The sequence below is a fragment of the Symphalangus syndactylus genome, chromosome 14 (assembly GCF_028878055.3).
Source record: "Symphalangus syndactylus isolate Jambi chromosome 14, NHGRI_mSymSyn1-v2.1_pri, whole genome shotgun sequence".
NCBI lineage: Eukaryota > Metazoa > Chordata > Mammalia > Primates > Hylobatidae > Symphalangus > Symphalangus syndactylus.
The window spans coordinates 10,250,547-10,264,848 of record NC_072436.2 but is presented as its reverse complement, the minus strand read 5'-3'; the positions used below and the strand labels follow the sequence as shown (position 1 = coordinate 10,264,848).

Below are 14,302 nucleotides of genomic sequence, written 5' to 3'. Positions count from 1 at the left end.
ACAGAAGCCTCCTCCAGGGTCAGAGCTTGCTGACAGCACCACAGTCCATCCTGGAGGAGGGACCGGAGCCAGCACGACACGGGAACACCCACTTGGAACAGACCCGTTCGCGGCCCCCAGGGCCTCATCTGCATGTCCCGCTCTGTGGGAAGGCAGGACAGTGTGGCCTCCGAAGTTTCTTTCTGTGAAAACCCCCAGCGAACAGCCTGCAAGGCCCAGGGGCAGTGAGGGCCTGACTTGAAACCTGCTCCCATCAGAGGCAGAGCCGCTTCCCAGGGCCTGAGGACAGGAGGCGGTCCTGCATCTGGCACTCTGCCCCCACGACACAGCCTGTGTAATGTCCAGGAATCCCATGTGAAGGGATGTGCGAGCTTGCTGGAGACCTTGGCCCTGCCAGATCTGTCTGCTTATGTAAACACCTGCTTTTAACACTAAACAGCATCACTGGCCGTTAACAGCCAATGCTGCTCAGAGCGCCTGGCGGGAGCACCGGGAGCAATGGAATTTGCAGTGTGGCCGCGAGACAAAAGCATTAGGCAACCTGAGAAGGAAAAGGTGCAGTTGGGATTAGCCTCCATCTCTAGTTTATAGGTCCTGGGTCCCCACTGAGGCCAGCACTCTAGAGTGGGAGGGGCTGGGAGGGCTGCAGGCAGGACAAAGGGACATCTTCCAGGACGATGAGCGGTTCCCCATGCCTGTCCCCCTCACGATGCTGCAGGCAATGTCCTGAGGCAGGCCTCAGACTGCTGCACACCGGGGCCTGGAATTGGGTTCTTGGAGCTGGAGGACAGCGCAGCTGTCAGCAGAGATGAGACAAGGGAGGTGCAGAATCTTGACCCATGGCCTTGGGGGGATGAGGACATGAAGACCCCCTAACCCCCAAACCGTGGTTCCTCAGCCCACAGGGACACTGATCTGATCAAAACCTAGGACCTCAACCTGAGACCAGTCATCTGTGCTATATATATTTTTCTTTTAAAAAAGTTTTTTTTTTGGTAGAGACAAGGTCTTGCCATGTTGTCCAGGCAGGTCTTGAACTTCTGGCCTCAAGTGATCTGCCTGCCTCGGCCTCCAAAAGTGCTGGGATTACAGGCGTGAGCCACTGTGTCTACCTATCTGTGCTATATTTTCAGAAGGAGGGATGAGGATAGTCCTAAATTTATATGGCATAGATGATGAAACTTTCAATTAAAAAAAATCCCAGCTTCCTGAGGCTCTCCAACCCAAAACAAACCCCAGGGCATCAGGGCCTCTCTGCGAGCACCTCAAGGTTCTAAGCCACCACACAATTCTAACAAGAAGTCTGATGTGTGTCTCACCATCCTTTCTAGCTCTTAGCCCTCCCTCCCTGCAACTTACTGGGAAAACAAAAGGCACAGCCAAGCCCACAGTGGCATTCTAAAACCACCTTTACAAAAATTTTAACGGTGAGATTATTAGAGTGAAAAAGGTCTAGCCTAACCCACTCCATCTTGCTTCTAACCTCCAAGCTGTCCTTGTTCATTCCTGGGAATAAGCCGAACTAACTTTGGGAGAAGCTTACAGTTTAACTGTTTAACTTTGAAACAAAGATGGTAACAGCACTTTCCGGAAATAAACCCCCTTCTTGCCTGGGGACCAGACTGCCTTTGTAGGACTAACAAATTAGCCACAAGAATTGAAATTATGGTTTAGGAGTCATGCAGCCAGAGGACCAAGATTCTGAACCTTCCCAGTTGCTCCTAGGGATGACATCACTGTTGTAAAACCTAAGAATGGTGCTCGAGATATTTTTCAGACCCTGCACTTTATGGATAAGCTGGCACCATCCATCCAAACTGGCTCATCTGGTCTTGTGGCCCTCACCCAGGAAACCGACTCAGCACAAGAGGCCAGCTTCAACTCCCTATGACTTCATCTCCAACTCCCTGACTTCATCTCCAACCTGACCAATCAGCACTCCCCACTTCCTGACCCCCTACCCACCAAATTATCCTTAAAATTCCCAGTCCCTGAATTTTCAGGGAGACCAATTTGAGTAATAAACTCCAGTCTCCTGTTTAGCCGGCTATGCGTGAAGTAAACTCTCTCTCTATTGCAATTCCTCTGTTTCCATGAATCAGCTCCATCTGGGCAGTGGGCAAGAACCCTTGGGGGGTTACAATGCCATCCTCAAACAATGCTCTTGGATTTTTAACCAGTCAGCCTTTTCTTCAAGCCACCGGGTTTGCTCAAAAACTGAAAACATCTAGGCCAACATTTCTCGTGGCGAATTTTCTTTCCTATGTGACAGATGAGTTTTGATTTCCAAAGGGAATCGTTAAGTGTCAGGTACATGTTTAAATCACTTTTATTCCTTGCTTTCTTACATTGTTTTTGTGACTTCTATTATTGATGTTATAATAGAAGTGAAAAGGGATGACTAAGAAAAAACAGGGGGTAACGAAGGGGATTAAAATGTAATGGCATCTAAAAATTACACATTGGGAAGTCCTGAAAAATAGTGCGTCTAACGTGTATCTGGCATCAGCCTCACCTAGTTGCTGGTAAGTCAGGTTACACTTGACCTCACCGGCTTCACACAACCAGGCTCCCGAGGAGAGAACGGGGACTGGACATGAGGGAGGGCACATAAGAAATGGGCACAGTCTCTGTCATCTTTGCCTTTTAATATAAGATTTGGTTTCATCATTTCTGAGTAACATTGTTTCTTCTAAAAATAGAGCTCTCTGCTTGTCTGAAACTTCTTAGCGTTCACTGGGAAGTGAAGGGGAATAAGGCTGACCGTAATTCTGGGGTGACGTTGCCAGTTTCATAGTCATAGATAAACTTCTCAAGGGATCCTGGATGCTCACAGCAAGGATGAGTTCATTTCAAATCCATGGTACTGAAGAAGCATGACAAAGCGTTTCAAGGCCCCATGTGTGCCTGGTGTGGACTCCTGAACGCATTACTGACCAAAGGCAATCAATCACAGCTCACAGGGCACCAGACAGCAGCGGCCCCTCTCCCAGGAGGTACAGGAGACAGGATGAACCCGCACACATTTACCAGAAGACAACAAGGTGCCCTCCTAACACACTACTTAAGAATGTGTACACACACAAGACGTAGGAATGCAGGGCCGAAGATGTTAAACCCTTGCCCCGGGCCAATGCAGACCTGGATTTAATATCATGGAACTTGCTGGGATTTTCTCACAATACAGATTAAGAGTCAGAATCTCCCCCGCCCCCGAGGAAGAGCCTGGTTAGCTCCTGAATCCAAAGATTCCCTTGATGTATCCAGTGAGGCCACTCTTGGTCTTCTGTTCCAACTTGTCCTCAAGGGGTGGGAAAGCCACATGGTTGAGGGCCAGGTCAAAGAACAAAGGCTTGCAGGGGATGGGCTGGAAGCCTGGTGGGAAGTGCACAAGGTTGGCTTGCTTGGTGACAAGGGAAGGGTCCAGGCAGAATGTCTCAAACCGTTCAACCAGAGGCTGGAAGTCAAATCAAAGGGACGTATGTAGCATCGGTCACAGAATACCCTTGGTGAACATTCCTGCGTGCTGACTGCCTGGTTCAGAGCTTTACAGGGGCCATCTCCCTCAATCACTCAATCCCGACAGCCTCCTACGAGGAGGGGCTACCACATCCCTGCCTTGTAGTCAAAGTCACTGAAACCCAGAGAGGCTGAGAGAGTGGCAGGCTAGGACTGGGGTGCAGGTCTGTTGGCCATGTTACGAGTTAGAGCTCTTACCCACGGGTGCTATTCTGCACAGCAACAGGTTCCTCAACCCTCTTCCCAGGGATGATCTGACATCTAGGAAGCTTTATGCAAGAAGCTTTGAGGTTGGGTAAGAGAAGAGAGGGAGGTAGGGGGTTTCCTTAGAAATTTAGGGTCCACTGCTCTATAATGAGCATGCATTCCTGGTTTGTTACTAATCCTGCTTCGTGTTCCTCAAAAACCATGGCCCAGACTTACCTTATTGTCCTTGACTTGGGAGGAGGAGGCCTCTGTTTGATGAGCGTCGTTTGCATCTGAAAGTTTCACAGGGATTCAGTAAGAACAAGGATTTATAATAGCACACTAATCACAAATGAGGCCTATCACACAGGTGGCCCCTACATCCCAAAAGCAAAAGGAGCCAGCATGTGGGGAAGCCAGTCCTGTCTCCTGCTGAGAAGTGGTGGAGATAAACAGATCAATCCCAGATCCAACGCCGTCGGCCCGGTGAAGCCAGCACAGTTGCATGAGGACAGTAACAGGGAGAAGGGCCAGTGTAACAGTGCATCTCAAAATGCTTCTACATGATCTGATGCCCAGCTGGCACAAGTAAAGGCCAGGAACATCTTACAGATGAACCAAGACAACCCTTTCAACCTTAAAACAGTAGTGTGGGGTGTGAGAGAGAAGGGGAGTGGCAGGAAGGGAAGTCTGGGGATACAAAGGCCAGGCAGGGGTCTCACCAAGGATGGCTGCGGCCTGCAGGGAGCACTTCTCCGACCGCACTTGAGTGATGAGCTCTTGCACGTCAGGCAGGTCCTGTAAGATTCAGAAAACGTGTACTCCCGAGCCAGGGCCAGGTCAGAGAAGCACACCAAGCTAACCTGAGTTAAGCAACCCCACTGGTATTTTCACAGGACTTTAGACTTTCTAAACGGTTTTCCCTATTAGAACAAAACAAAACAAAAAACTAGCCTGTTTCAAATGGGAAAAGCTATGCCACGGCTTAAGTAATAATGCCTGGAAATAAAGATGTTAATATTAATAAATTTATCATACACTAAACAGTGTGCCAGGCATTGTTCTAAGCAGGTTACATAATCACTAGCTTAACCTTCTCAATAATCCTGAGGCAGTTTGCACTCCCATTTTACAGATGAGAAAATGGAAGCATGGAGAGGTGAAGCAATGTGCCAGCCATGCCCCCAAGTGGCGGTGGGCTGGGGTAAAGAGCTAGGCCATCTGGCTCAAGGGCATAAGCCCTTAGTCGTTACATCCCACTGCTTCAATGAGGGTGATGAATCTTCCTGGCCTCGATCTCTTGCTTGGCATATTGGGAATGACCCGAGAAGGTCTGGATGCCACAGAATCCTTCATGCCTCCATTCTTTGACACCTCCCCCACAAAACAATTCAGCACATGAAATCAGGTCCACACTGGTTTGCACCGCGTCCCAAGATGATATTCCACGGTGGTGATGCTGCCATGCCCGTCACCCCCACCTGCCCACATCTCTCTGCTCTTTCCTAGCTCGGCCTTTGCTTGGGGTCTCTTTTACTTCTTCTGCATCCATGGGTGGGCTCCTGCATGCCAGTCTGTGGCTACAACAAAACTACAAGCTCTCTGAAGGCAGAGAGCTTCTTCTCTACCCTCTGAGCTTGCACGGGATCCAGCAGCTCCTACGCTGGCGTGAGTCCATCAACGACAGGAACCTTTGCTTGCTTTTCTTTTTTTTTTTTTTTTTTGAGACGGAGTCTCGCTCTGTCGTCGCCCAGGCTGGAATGCAGTGGTGCGATCTTGGGTCACTGCAAGCTCCGCCTCCCGGGTTCACGCCATTCTCCTGCCTCAGCCTCCCGAGTAGCTGGGACCACAGGTGCCTGCCACCATGCCCGGCTAATTTTTTTGTATTTTTAGTAGAGATGGGGTTTCACCACGTTAGCCAGGATGGTCTCGATCTCCTGACCTCGTGATCTGCCCGCCTCGGCCTCCCACAGTGCTGGGATTACAGGCGTGAGCCACGGTGCCCGGCCCCTGCTTGCTTTTCTAAATGGTCTCTACTTGTCAAATATACATGGATTCCTTAGACCAGCTGATGGTGCAAGAAGTTCTATATCATCACAGCAGGCCACAAGCTTCAGAAGCTAGTTATCGTTCAACAATCAGTAAAGCGCCGGGCGGGGTGGCTCACGCCTGTAATCCTGGCACTTTGGGAGGCTGAGGTCGGCGGATCAAATGGCTTGATCAGTTGAAGTCAGGAGTTCGAGACCAGTCTGGCCAACATGGTGAAACCCTGTCTCTACTAAAAATACAAAAATTAGCCGGGCTTGGTGGCACACGCCTGCAGTCCCAGCTACTTGGGAGGCTGAGATAGGACAATCACTTGAACCTGGGAGGCAGAGGTTGCAGTGAGCCAAGATCTTGCCATTACACTCTAGCCTGGGAGACAGAGACTCCATCTTAAAAAAAAAAAAAAAAAAAGTAAAGCAAAGAAAGCCTTCCATGGCTGTACTTTATTTATTTATTTTGAGATGGAGTCTTGCTCTGTCACTCAGGCTGCAGTGCAGTGGCTTGATCTTGGCTCGCTGCAACCTCCGCCTCCCAGGTTTAAGTGATTCTCCTGCCTCAGCTTCTCAAGTAGCTGGGATTACAGGTGTGCACCACCACACCTGGATAATTTTTTTTATTTTTGTAGAGACAGGGTTTCGCCATGTTGCCCAGGCTGGTCTCGAACTCCTTACCTCAAGTGATCTGCCCACCTCAGCTTCCCAAACTGCTGGGATTACAGGCATGAGCCACTGCATCCAGCCCTGTGGCTGTACTTTACATCAAGCATTTCCTTAGCTTTAACGGATCCCCAAATGGCCTGGGGATCTTGTTAAAATGCAGATACTGGCCAGCATGGTGGCTCATGCCTCCAGTCTCAAGGTTTTGGGAGGCAGAGGCAGGAGGACTGCTTGAGGCCAGGAGTTCACGACCAGCCTGGGCAACATAGTGAGACCCCCATCTCTACAAAAAAATAAAAATTGGCCTGGCATGGTGGCTCACGCCTGTAGTCCCAGCTACTCAGGAGGCTGAGGTGGGAGGGTCACTTGAAACCAGGAGTTCAAGGCTGCAGTGAACTATGATGGTGCCACTTGCATTCCAGCCTTGGTGACAGAGCGAGACCCTGTCTCAAGAAGGAAAGAAAGAAAAAAAACAAGCAGAAGGTTCCGGGTGGGAGCTGAGAGGCTGCATTCCTAGCCAGGCCCCCGCCACTGCTGCTGGTCTTGCACATGCCCTGCAGGACAGCTTCACCAGTGCTTCTCGCTTTGCTGCATGTCAGAATCACTAAGGGGCCTTTCAAAGTCCCAATGCCCACTTCAGATCCCTCACACTGATTAGAACCACAATCTCTGGGGGTGCGACCCAGGCATCTACCTTGAAAAAAATCTTTCTAAGAGATTTCAACGTGCAGTCAAGTCTGAGAGCAGTACTTCAGGTTTTCCTGTGGTGGTTTTCGTTTCTTTTAAATCAGAAAAATGCCTTCCCTTCTTCATACCTAAATCCTCCTCAGGCCTGGTGCACAGCCATGAGTGACACAGCCTGCAGCTCCTGGGCAGTCACGGCCACGCCAGGTCCCAGGGAAGAGCAGCCTGAGGTAGAGCCCAGCTGTTGTACCCTCACAGCTCCTCCACAGCCGACTCCATAACCTGCCAGGGCTTGCAAACAAGGAGAGGCCAACCTCTCACCTTTAGGCTGTTCTTGAAGGTGCCAGCATCAGAATTTACTTCATTTGCATATTTCAGGACTCTATCATACAGGACAAGGGCTTCGCTCCACTTCTTCACCAGCACAAAGGACTGAGCAATGAAAAAACACCTGATGGGGAGAGGAAAAGAGCCACAATATTCTAAAGCAGCAATTACCCAAGACCAAGGCTTTCCTTGCAGTCTAGGTGAAATTTCACATTTGGAAACAGGTTTCTTAACGTGGGATCACCGCATGGGAGCCCCCTTCATGGGAAGTGTTCAGATTTGTAGGCTACCCTGCAGAGATGCTTCCCAAAAATCAGAGATGCCCAGGTAGGCCCAACACTGAGCCACGGTTTTTTACTGATTGGCTGACTCTGCAGAGGAGGAACAGTTCCCAAAAGGAGCATGGTGAGGCCAGGGACAGGAAGGAAGGAAGAACGCTACCCAGCTCAAACAGAAATCCCAGCCCCATCCACACACCCAAGTCGCAATCATTCATCTCTGCTCATCACTTTCCAAAAACAAAACTCACAGAAGGTTCTTCCTGAGTCAAACTCCTCTCCTGGGCTCAGCAGAGCCTGAGCGCTGCTGGTCCCTGACAGGACAGAAGGGGCCATGGAGTAAAGGCGTGGCATGCTGGAGCGCCAGAGCACACTGGCGTGTGAAGGCCACAAGAGGAAGGGCAAGAATGCATGGTGCTCTGCCTTCCACCCTGGCTGGGCCCCATCGTGCTACCCAGCCCACTTCCAAGTTACAGATGACACAAGTCATTTAAGAAACTGAGTTTAGCTTTATCTCGAGTTAGTTCAAGTTCCTTGAACTGGCCACACTGGTTCTGCTAATTAACACCCTTTCAAGGCGTGCCCCTTTTCCCCTGGGAGGGAGGAGGAAAACAGAGGAAGACAAGTTTTTTTGTTTGTTTTTTGAGATGGAGTTTCGCTCTTGTCTCCCAGGCTGGAGTGCAATGGTGCGATCTTGGCTCACAGCAACCTCTGCCTCCCGGGTTCAAGCTATTCTCCTGCCTCAGCCTCCCGAGTAGCTGGGTTTACAGGCATGCACCACCATGCCTGGCTAATTTTGTATTTTTAATAGAGACGGAGTTTCTCCATGTTGGTCAGGCTGGTCTCGAACTCCCGACCTCAGGTGATCCACCTGCCTCGGCCTCCCAAAGTTCTGGGATTACAAGCGTGAGCCACCGCGCCCAGTGAGGAAGCCAAGTTCAACATGTGTGCTCCACTCCTCCGACCTGGCTAAAGGGCAGACATCATCACTGGCCACTACTGACCACAGCCTTTAGAAACTCCCCTTGAACATGCTGGGCTGACCTTCCTCTGATCACAGGCAAGGTAACCATACACTCAAGGCCAACGATCCCATCTGCTGTGGGCTGGGTCATGCTCCCAATGCTTATAGAACCTGGGAGGCAGAGGAAAACTCTGCCCATCCCATGGGACGTTACCTGTAAGCTTTGAACACCAGAGTCTTGAGGCCTATCTCTTTCTGGAAGGCTTTGTCTTCCTCTAAACCAGGAAGCTGGAGCAATTCCACCAGATTCTGTACAACAGATGCAACAAGAAAATTCATGAAGAGTAGATCTTAGGTTGAATTTTTGACAGAAGACCTTGTAAGAATGGACAAGGGTGAGGAAAAAAAAAGCCTGAGGTCAATACAATGGGGAAAAGCCTGTGAAGTGACCTGGCAGCAGCCATACCTGGTGTCACCCTCCATTCCCTTCTGATCTTGGAAACATATTTGCCCTTTACAACTCAACTCAGCTCACCCACCTTCAGAGACTTCTTGGCCCATCTTAGCTGGAAGGGATCTGTTCCAGCTCTGAGCTTTTATTTTGCTTAGCATCTACTCAGATGCCTTGACTATGTGTGTCTCACCGTCCTACTGACTGACAAACTCCCTGGGGGCCCAGATGGCATGGACTCAGGTCTCAGATGCTCTATGGCACCTGGGAGCGTCTTACACAGGTGAAGTGCTCAGTGATGATCTGGGGTCACTATTCTCTACAGATCAGCATGTCTGAGAGGTAGGGGCTCACAGACTGCAGAACTGGTGTAAGATCTTTGTCTTTTCCCAGCTACTAATAGGTCCTGCTTGTCACAGCCCTTCCATGATGCAAAGTTAAGTCATTTTGTGTCCGACACAGGCAAAGGAAAACGACAGGCCCTTGCCTTCCCGGTCCTCGAGGGTCACCTGTAAGATGATGTCATAGAGTCGGATCAGGTCCTGGGGCCGGGGTGAGTGCTTGCTGTCATCCTCTGTTTGCTGCTGCAGCAGAGCCCTCTGCAGACCTTTGGCCATGTTCTCATTACGCTTGATTGCCGTTGATAGCTTGATGTAAGTCAGGTAGCTGGAATGCACCACAAGTCAGCTCAAGTTATACTCAGAGAAGCGGAGGAACTGGGAGGACTGGACTAAGAGTTGGGGCTGACCCAGAGGAAGTGGGGGGCGGGTGGGGGCGTGGCCACAGCAGGGCCATTTGGCTTGGGCTTCAAGGGACCCTCCATTTGGCTACTATCCAGTGGCAAGTTTGCAGGGGACCCGTATGAGATCTTATCACAAAATTTGATTTTTAGCTTGATTTATACCTTCTGTATCCTTTTTCAAGAACCACACAGTGCAGAAAAAAAAAAAAACCCCAAAAACAGAGAGTGGGATCCCAGCAACTCATGAGGCAGGAGATCACCTGAGCCTGGGTATTCAAGGCAGCAGTGAGCTACGATCACACCACTGCACTCCAGCCTGAGTAACAGAGCAAAACTTTGACTCTAAAAATTAAAAAAACAAAAAACAAAAACGGGAGGCCAGGGGCGGTGGCTCACGCCTGTAATCCCAGCACTGTGGGAGGCTGAGGTGGGCAGATCACGAGGTCAGGAGATTGAGACCACCCTGGCTAACACAGTGAAACCCCATCTCTATTAAAAATACAAAAAATTAGCTGGGTGTGGTGGTGGGTGCCTGTAGTCCCAGCTACTTGGGAGGCTGAGGCAGAAGAATGGTGTGAACCCAGGAGGCAGAGCTTGCAGTGAGCCAAGATTGCGCCACTGCACTCCAGCCTCGGCGACAGAGCGAGACTCCATCTCTAAATAAATAAATAAATAAATAGGCCAGGCATGGTGGCTCATGCCTCTGGTCCCAGCTACTCAGGAGGCTGAGGTGGGAGGATCACCTGAGCCTGGGAGGCAAAGGTTGCAGTGAGCCAAGATTGCACCACTGCACTCCAGCCTGAGTGAAAGAGTGAGACCTTGTCTCAAATAAAAGAAAAAAGAGATGGGCCATGGATAGCAAGCCAGTTTCTGAAGCAAGGACTAGTTCCCTGACTAGCTCACACTACAGGAACAGTGTCCTCCCACTGCAGCTGCTCCTACTCATCTGAGGGCCTTCTCTGCTCAGAAAACACCAAGGTACAGTTGCTTGGGGTGGTTATGCATACTAACCATGTGCATAAACGGCAGAGACTATTTTAACTGTACCACCTGGCAAGTCCTTTTAATATTTGGGGCTAAAAACATGTTAACTGTTTAAACTCTATTTAAGTAGCCCTTCTGTCTCTAGAGCCCCATCCTACTCTGGCAGAAGACCGGAGGCCATAGCTTACAGAGGATACACAAGATGCTGTGGGCAAAGGACACCAGCACAGCTGAGGTCAGGGGCTCCAAAATGAGCATAAGATCCAGGGACTGTCAAGTTCTGAGCACTGACCCACTGGTCTCTTCTCTACTCAGCTTCCAGAACGACAGCAGCCTGGTATGTCCCAGAGATCTGAACAGCGCAATAGAAACCCTTCAAGATTCTGGAGTTGGAGTCCCTGGAGGAAGGGCAGAGCCAGACACCAAGATGAGCCTCATGCATGTATGCAGAGCTTGCATCTGACAAGCCACACCCTTCAACAGGAGTGGATGACCAAGGATGGCTAGACATTTAATTAAGGAAAGCCTCTACCAAGAAGGAAGAGGCCAGAACCAAGAGGGAAAAATAAGCAACCAGGAGAAACCACACTTTGCAGGGAGAAGAACTACAAAAAATGGTTATTAGTAACCCCAGAAAGATAAGGGAAGGCTGTGCAGTTGTGAAATTAGAATGAGACATTGTATCTTTATTTTATTTATTTATTTATTTATTTATTTATTTATTTATTTATTTATTTTTGAGACGGAGTCTCGCTATCGCCCAGGCTGGAGTGCAGTGGCGCAATCTCGGCTCACTGCAGGCTCTGCCCCCGGGGTTCACGCCATTCTCCTGCCTCAGCCTCCTGAGTAGCTGGGACTACAGGCGCCCACCACCACGCCCGGCTAATTTTTTGTATTTTTAGTAGAGACGGGGTTTCACTGTGTTAGCCAGGATGGTCTCGATCTCCTGACCTCGTGATCCTCCCGCCTCGGCCTCCCAAAGTGCTGGGATTACAGGCGTGACCCACCGCGCCCGGCTAGACATTGTATCTTTAAAAATAACATTCAGCTGGGCATGGTAGCTCACGTCTATAATCCCAGAACTTTAGGAGGCTGAGTGGGGGGTGGATTACTTGAAGTAAGGTCAAGGCCAGCCTGGCCAACATGGCAAAACCCCATCTCTACAAAAAAATACAAAAATTAGCCAGGCATGGTGGCATGCGCCTGTAATCCCAGCTACTAGGGAGGCTGATTCAGGAGAATGGCTTGAATCTGGGAGGCAGAGGTCGCAGTGAGCCAAGATCATGCCACCGCATTCCAGCCTGGGCAACAGAGCCAGACTCCATCTCAAAAAAAAAAAAAAAAAAGCCAGGCGCAGTGGCTCACACCTGTAATCCCATCACTTTGGGAGGCTGAGGTGGGCAGATCACCTGAGGTCAGGAGTTCAAGACCAGCCTGGCCATCACGGTGAAACCCTGTCTCTACTAAAAATACAAAAATTAGCCAGGCGTGGTGGTGCGTGCCTGTAATCCCAGCTACTCAGGAGGCTGAGACAGGAGAATTGCTTGAACCCAGGAGGCGGAGGCTATAGTGAGCTAACGCCACTGCACTCCAGCCTGGGTGACAAGAGTGAAACTCTCTCTCAAAAAACAAAAAACAAAACAAAACATTCAGAGAACACAAAGGAGCTCTTAGATGGTGTCAGCAATGAGGTTAGGTGGGAGTCAAGAAGGTCAAGGCAGGAAGAAGCAGAGTGGAAGAGTGAGAAAGGGTTAACAGTGGAAAGGTAGAAAATGATAAAATCCTAAATCTACAAGTTATTTAGAGATACTGAGGTAAATCCCATAGAAATGTGTTAAATGAATTAAAAGTGGATGCTTCTGAGAAACAGAAGGTCATGAGATGGATTTTCCTAAAAAGCTTTGCAGAAACCAGACTCAAAACAAATAAATATTATACGCAAAATGATATGGGAATTTAGATAGAGCTTTCCAAAGTTTTACTGAAATATAAAAGCTGGGCCGGGCATGGGGCTCACGCCTGTAATCCCAACACTTTGGGAGGCCAAGGCAGGTGGATTGCTTGAGTCCAGGAGTTCAAGGCCAGCCTGAACATGCTGAAAATCTGTCTCTACAAAAAATACAAAAAGTTAGTTGGGCATGGTGGCACACAAAGTCCCAGCTACTTGGGAGGCTAAGGTGGGAGGACTGCTTGAGCCCAGAAGGTTGAGGCTGCAGTGAGCTATGACTGCACCACTGCACTCCAGCCTGGGACACAGAGCAAGATCCTGTCTCAAAAAAAAAAAAAAAAAAGCAGCCTGATTCCTGATTCATCAGTTTACCCCAAAGCTGGCCTCTGACCTAACTGAAATCCATGGTGTGATACCAGCTATATCTTAAGTTGGGAACATGAATCCACGGGCAAGGGGGCTTCAAAGGCTTTCCTAAGCCTTGTTGAATGTTTCAAAGGGTCTTTTAAAAGGTTAGGAAGTTAGATTAACTCCTGATTCTTTGTGGCAGTTAACTACAAACATATCACTTAACCTCCTGGAACCTCACCTTTCTCATTGGGTTGTTGAAACAGACAGCATCTAAGGGCCATTCTTGCTGAGTCCTCTGGCAGGACATTTTGTGTGAATTTGACATTCACATAAAATAAAACTCCTAAGGTCAAGTTTAAGGGTAAAGAAGGGAGTTTTGGTGGTTTTGCTTTTATAGGAATCTGGAGAGGGGCAGGGGAATGGCTAAGGATATTGTCAGGCTCACCACATAAATTACAAGCAGTGACTAAGAAATCAAAATTTCAAGGTCAGATGGAAAAGAGAATCAGATGGGAAGTAGAGTTTTCCGAACTAACAATCTTCTCCCTGTACATTCCAAAAAAAAAGTCACTCTTCTTCTCTTCTGTAAAACAAAATGAATCATCTTTTTAAAAAATGAAACTTGCTGGGTATGGTGGCTCACACCTGTAATCCCAGCACTCTAAGAGGCCAAGGCAGGCAGATCGCGAGGTCAGGAGTTCAAGACCAGCCTGGCCAACATGGTGAAACCCCATCTCTACTAAAAATACAAAAAAAATTAGCTGAGCATAGTGGCGTGTGCCTGTAATCCCAGCTACTTGGGAGGCTGAGGCAGGAGAATTGCTTGAACCGGGACCCGGGACGCTGAGGTTGCAGTGAGCTGAGATCACACCACTGCATTCCAGAGCGGGCTATAGAGCGAGACTCCGTTTCAAAAAAAAAAAAGAAACCTGACAAGGTGATTGTACTTTATGTATTCATTTCTGAGAAGGGTCTCACTCTGTTGTTCAGGCTGGAGTGGAGTAGCATGTTCATGGCTCATTGCAGCCTAGACCTTGTGGGCTCCAGCAATTCTCCTGTCTCAGCCTCCCAAGTAGCTGGGACTACAGGCATGCACCACCATGCCTGGCTAATACAAATTTTTTTTGGCTGGGCATGGTGGCTCACACCTGTAACCTCAGCACTTT

General features: G+C 49.2%; 1 protein-coding gene across 3 annotated transcripts in view; it reads right to left on the bottom strand.

The window, feature by feature from the left end:
• Window positions 1-2,631: 2,631 nt before the first annotated feature.
• Window positions 2,632-14,302, bottom strand: part of SRP68 (signal recognition particle 68) — a 39,339-nt gene continuing 27,668 nt past the window's right edge. For all 3 annotated transcript variants that reach the window (XM_055242135.2, XM_055242136.2, XM_055242137.2), the window contains 6 exons: window positions 9,621-9,777; window positions 8,875-8,969; window positions 7,413-7,542; window positions 4,428-4,503; window positions 3,943-3,998; window positions 2,632-3,457 (listed from right to left, as the gene is read on the bottom strand). In XM_055242135.2, coding sequence (XP_055098110.2) covers window positions 3,230-3,457; window positions 3,943-3,998; window positions 4,428-4,503; window positions 7,413-7,542; window positions 8,875-8,969; window positions 9,621-9,777 — 742 coding nt within the window. In that variant the 3' untranslated portion in view covers window positions 2,632-3,229. The remainder of the gene's footprint in view (window positions 3,458-3,942; window positions 3,999-4,427; window positions 4,504-7,412; window positions 7,543-8,874; window positions 8,970-9,620; window positions 9,778-14,302) is intronic.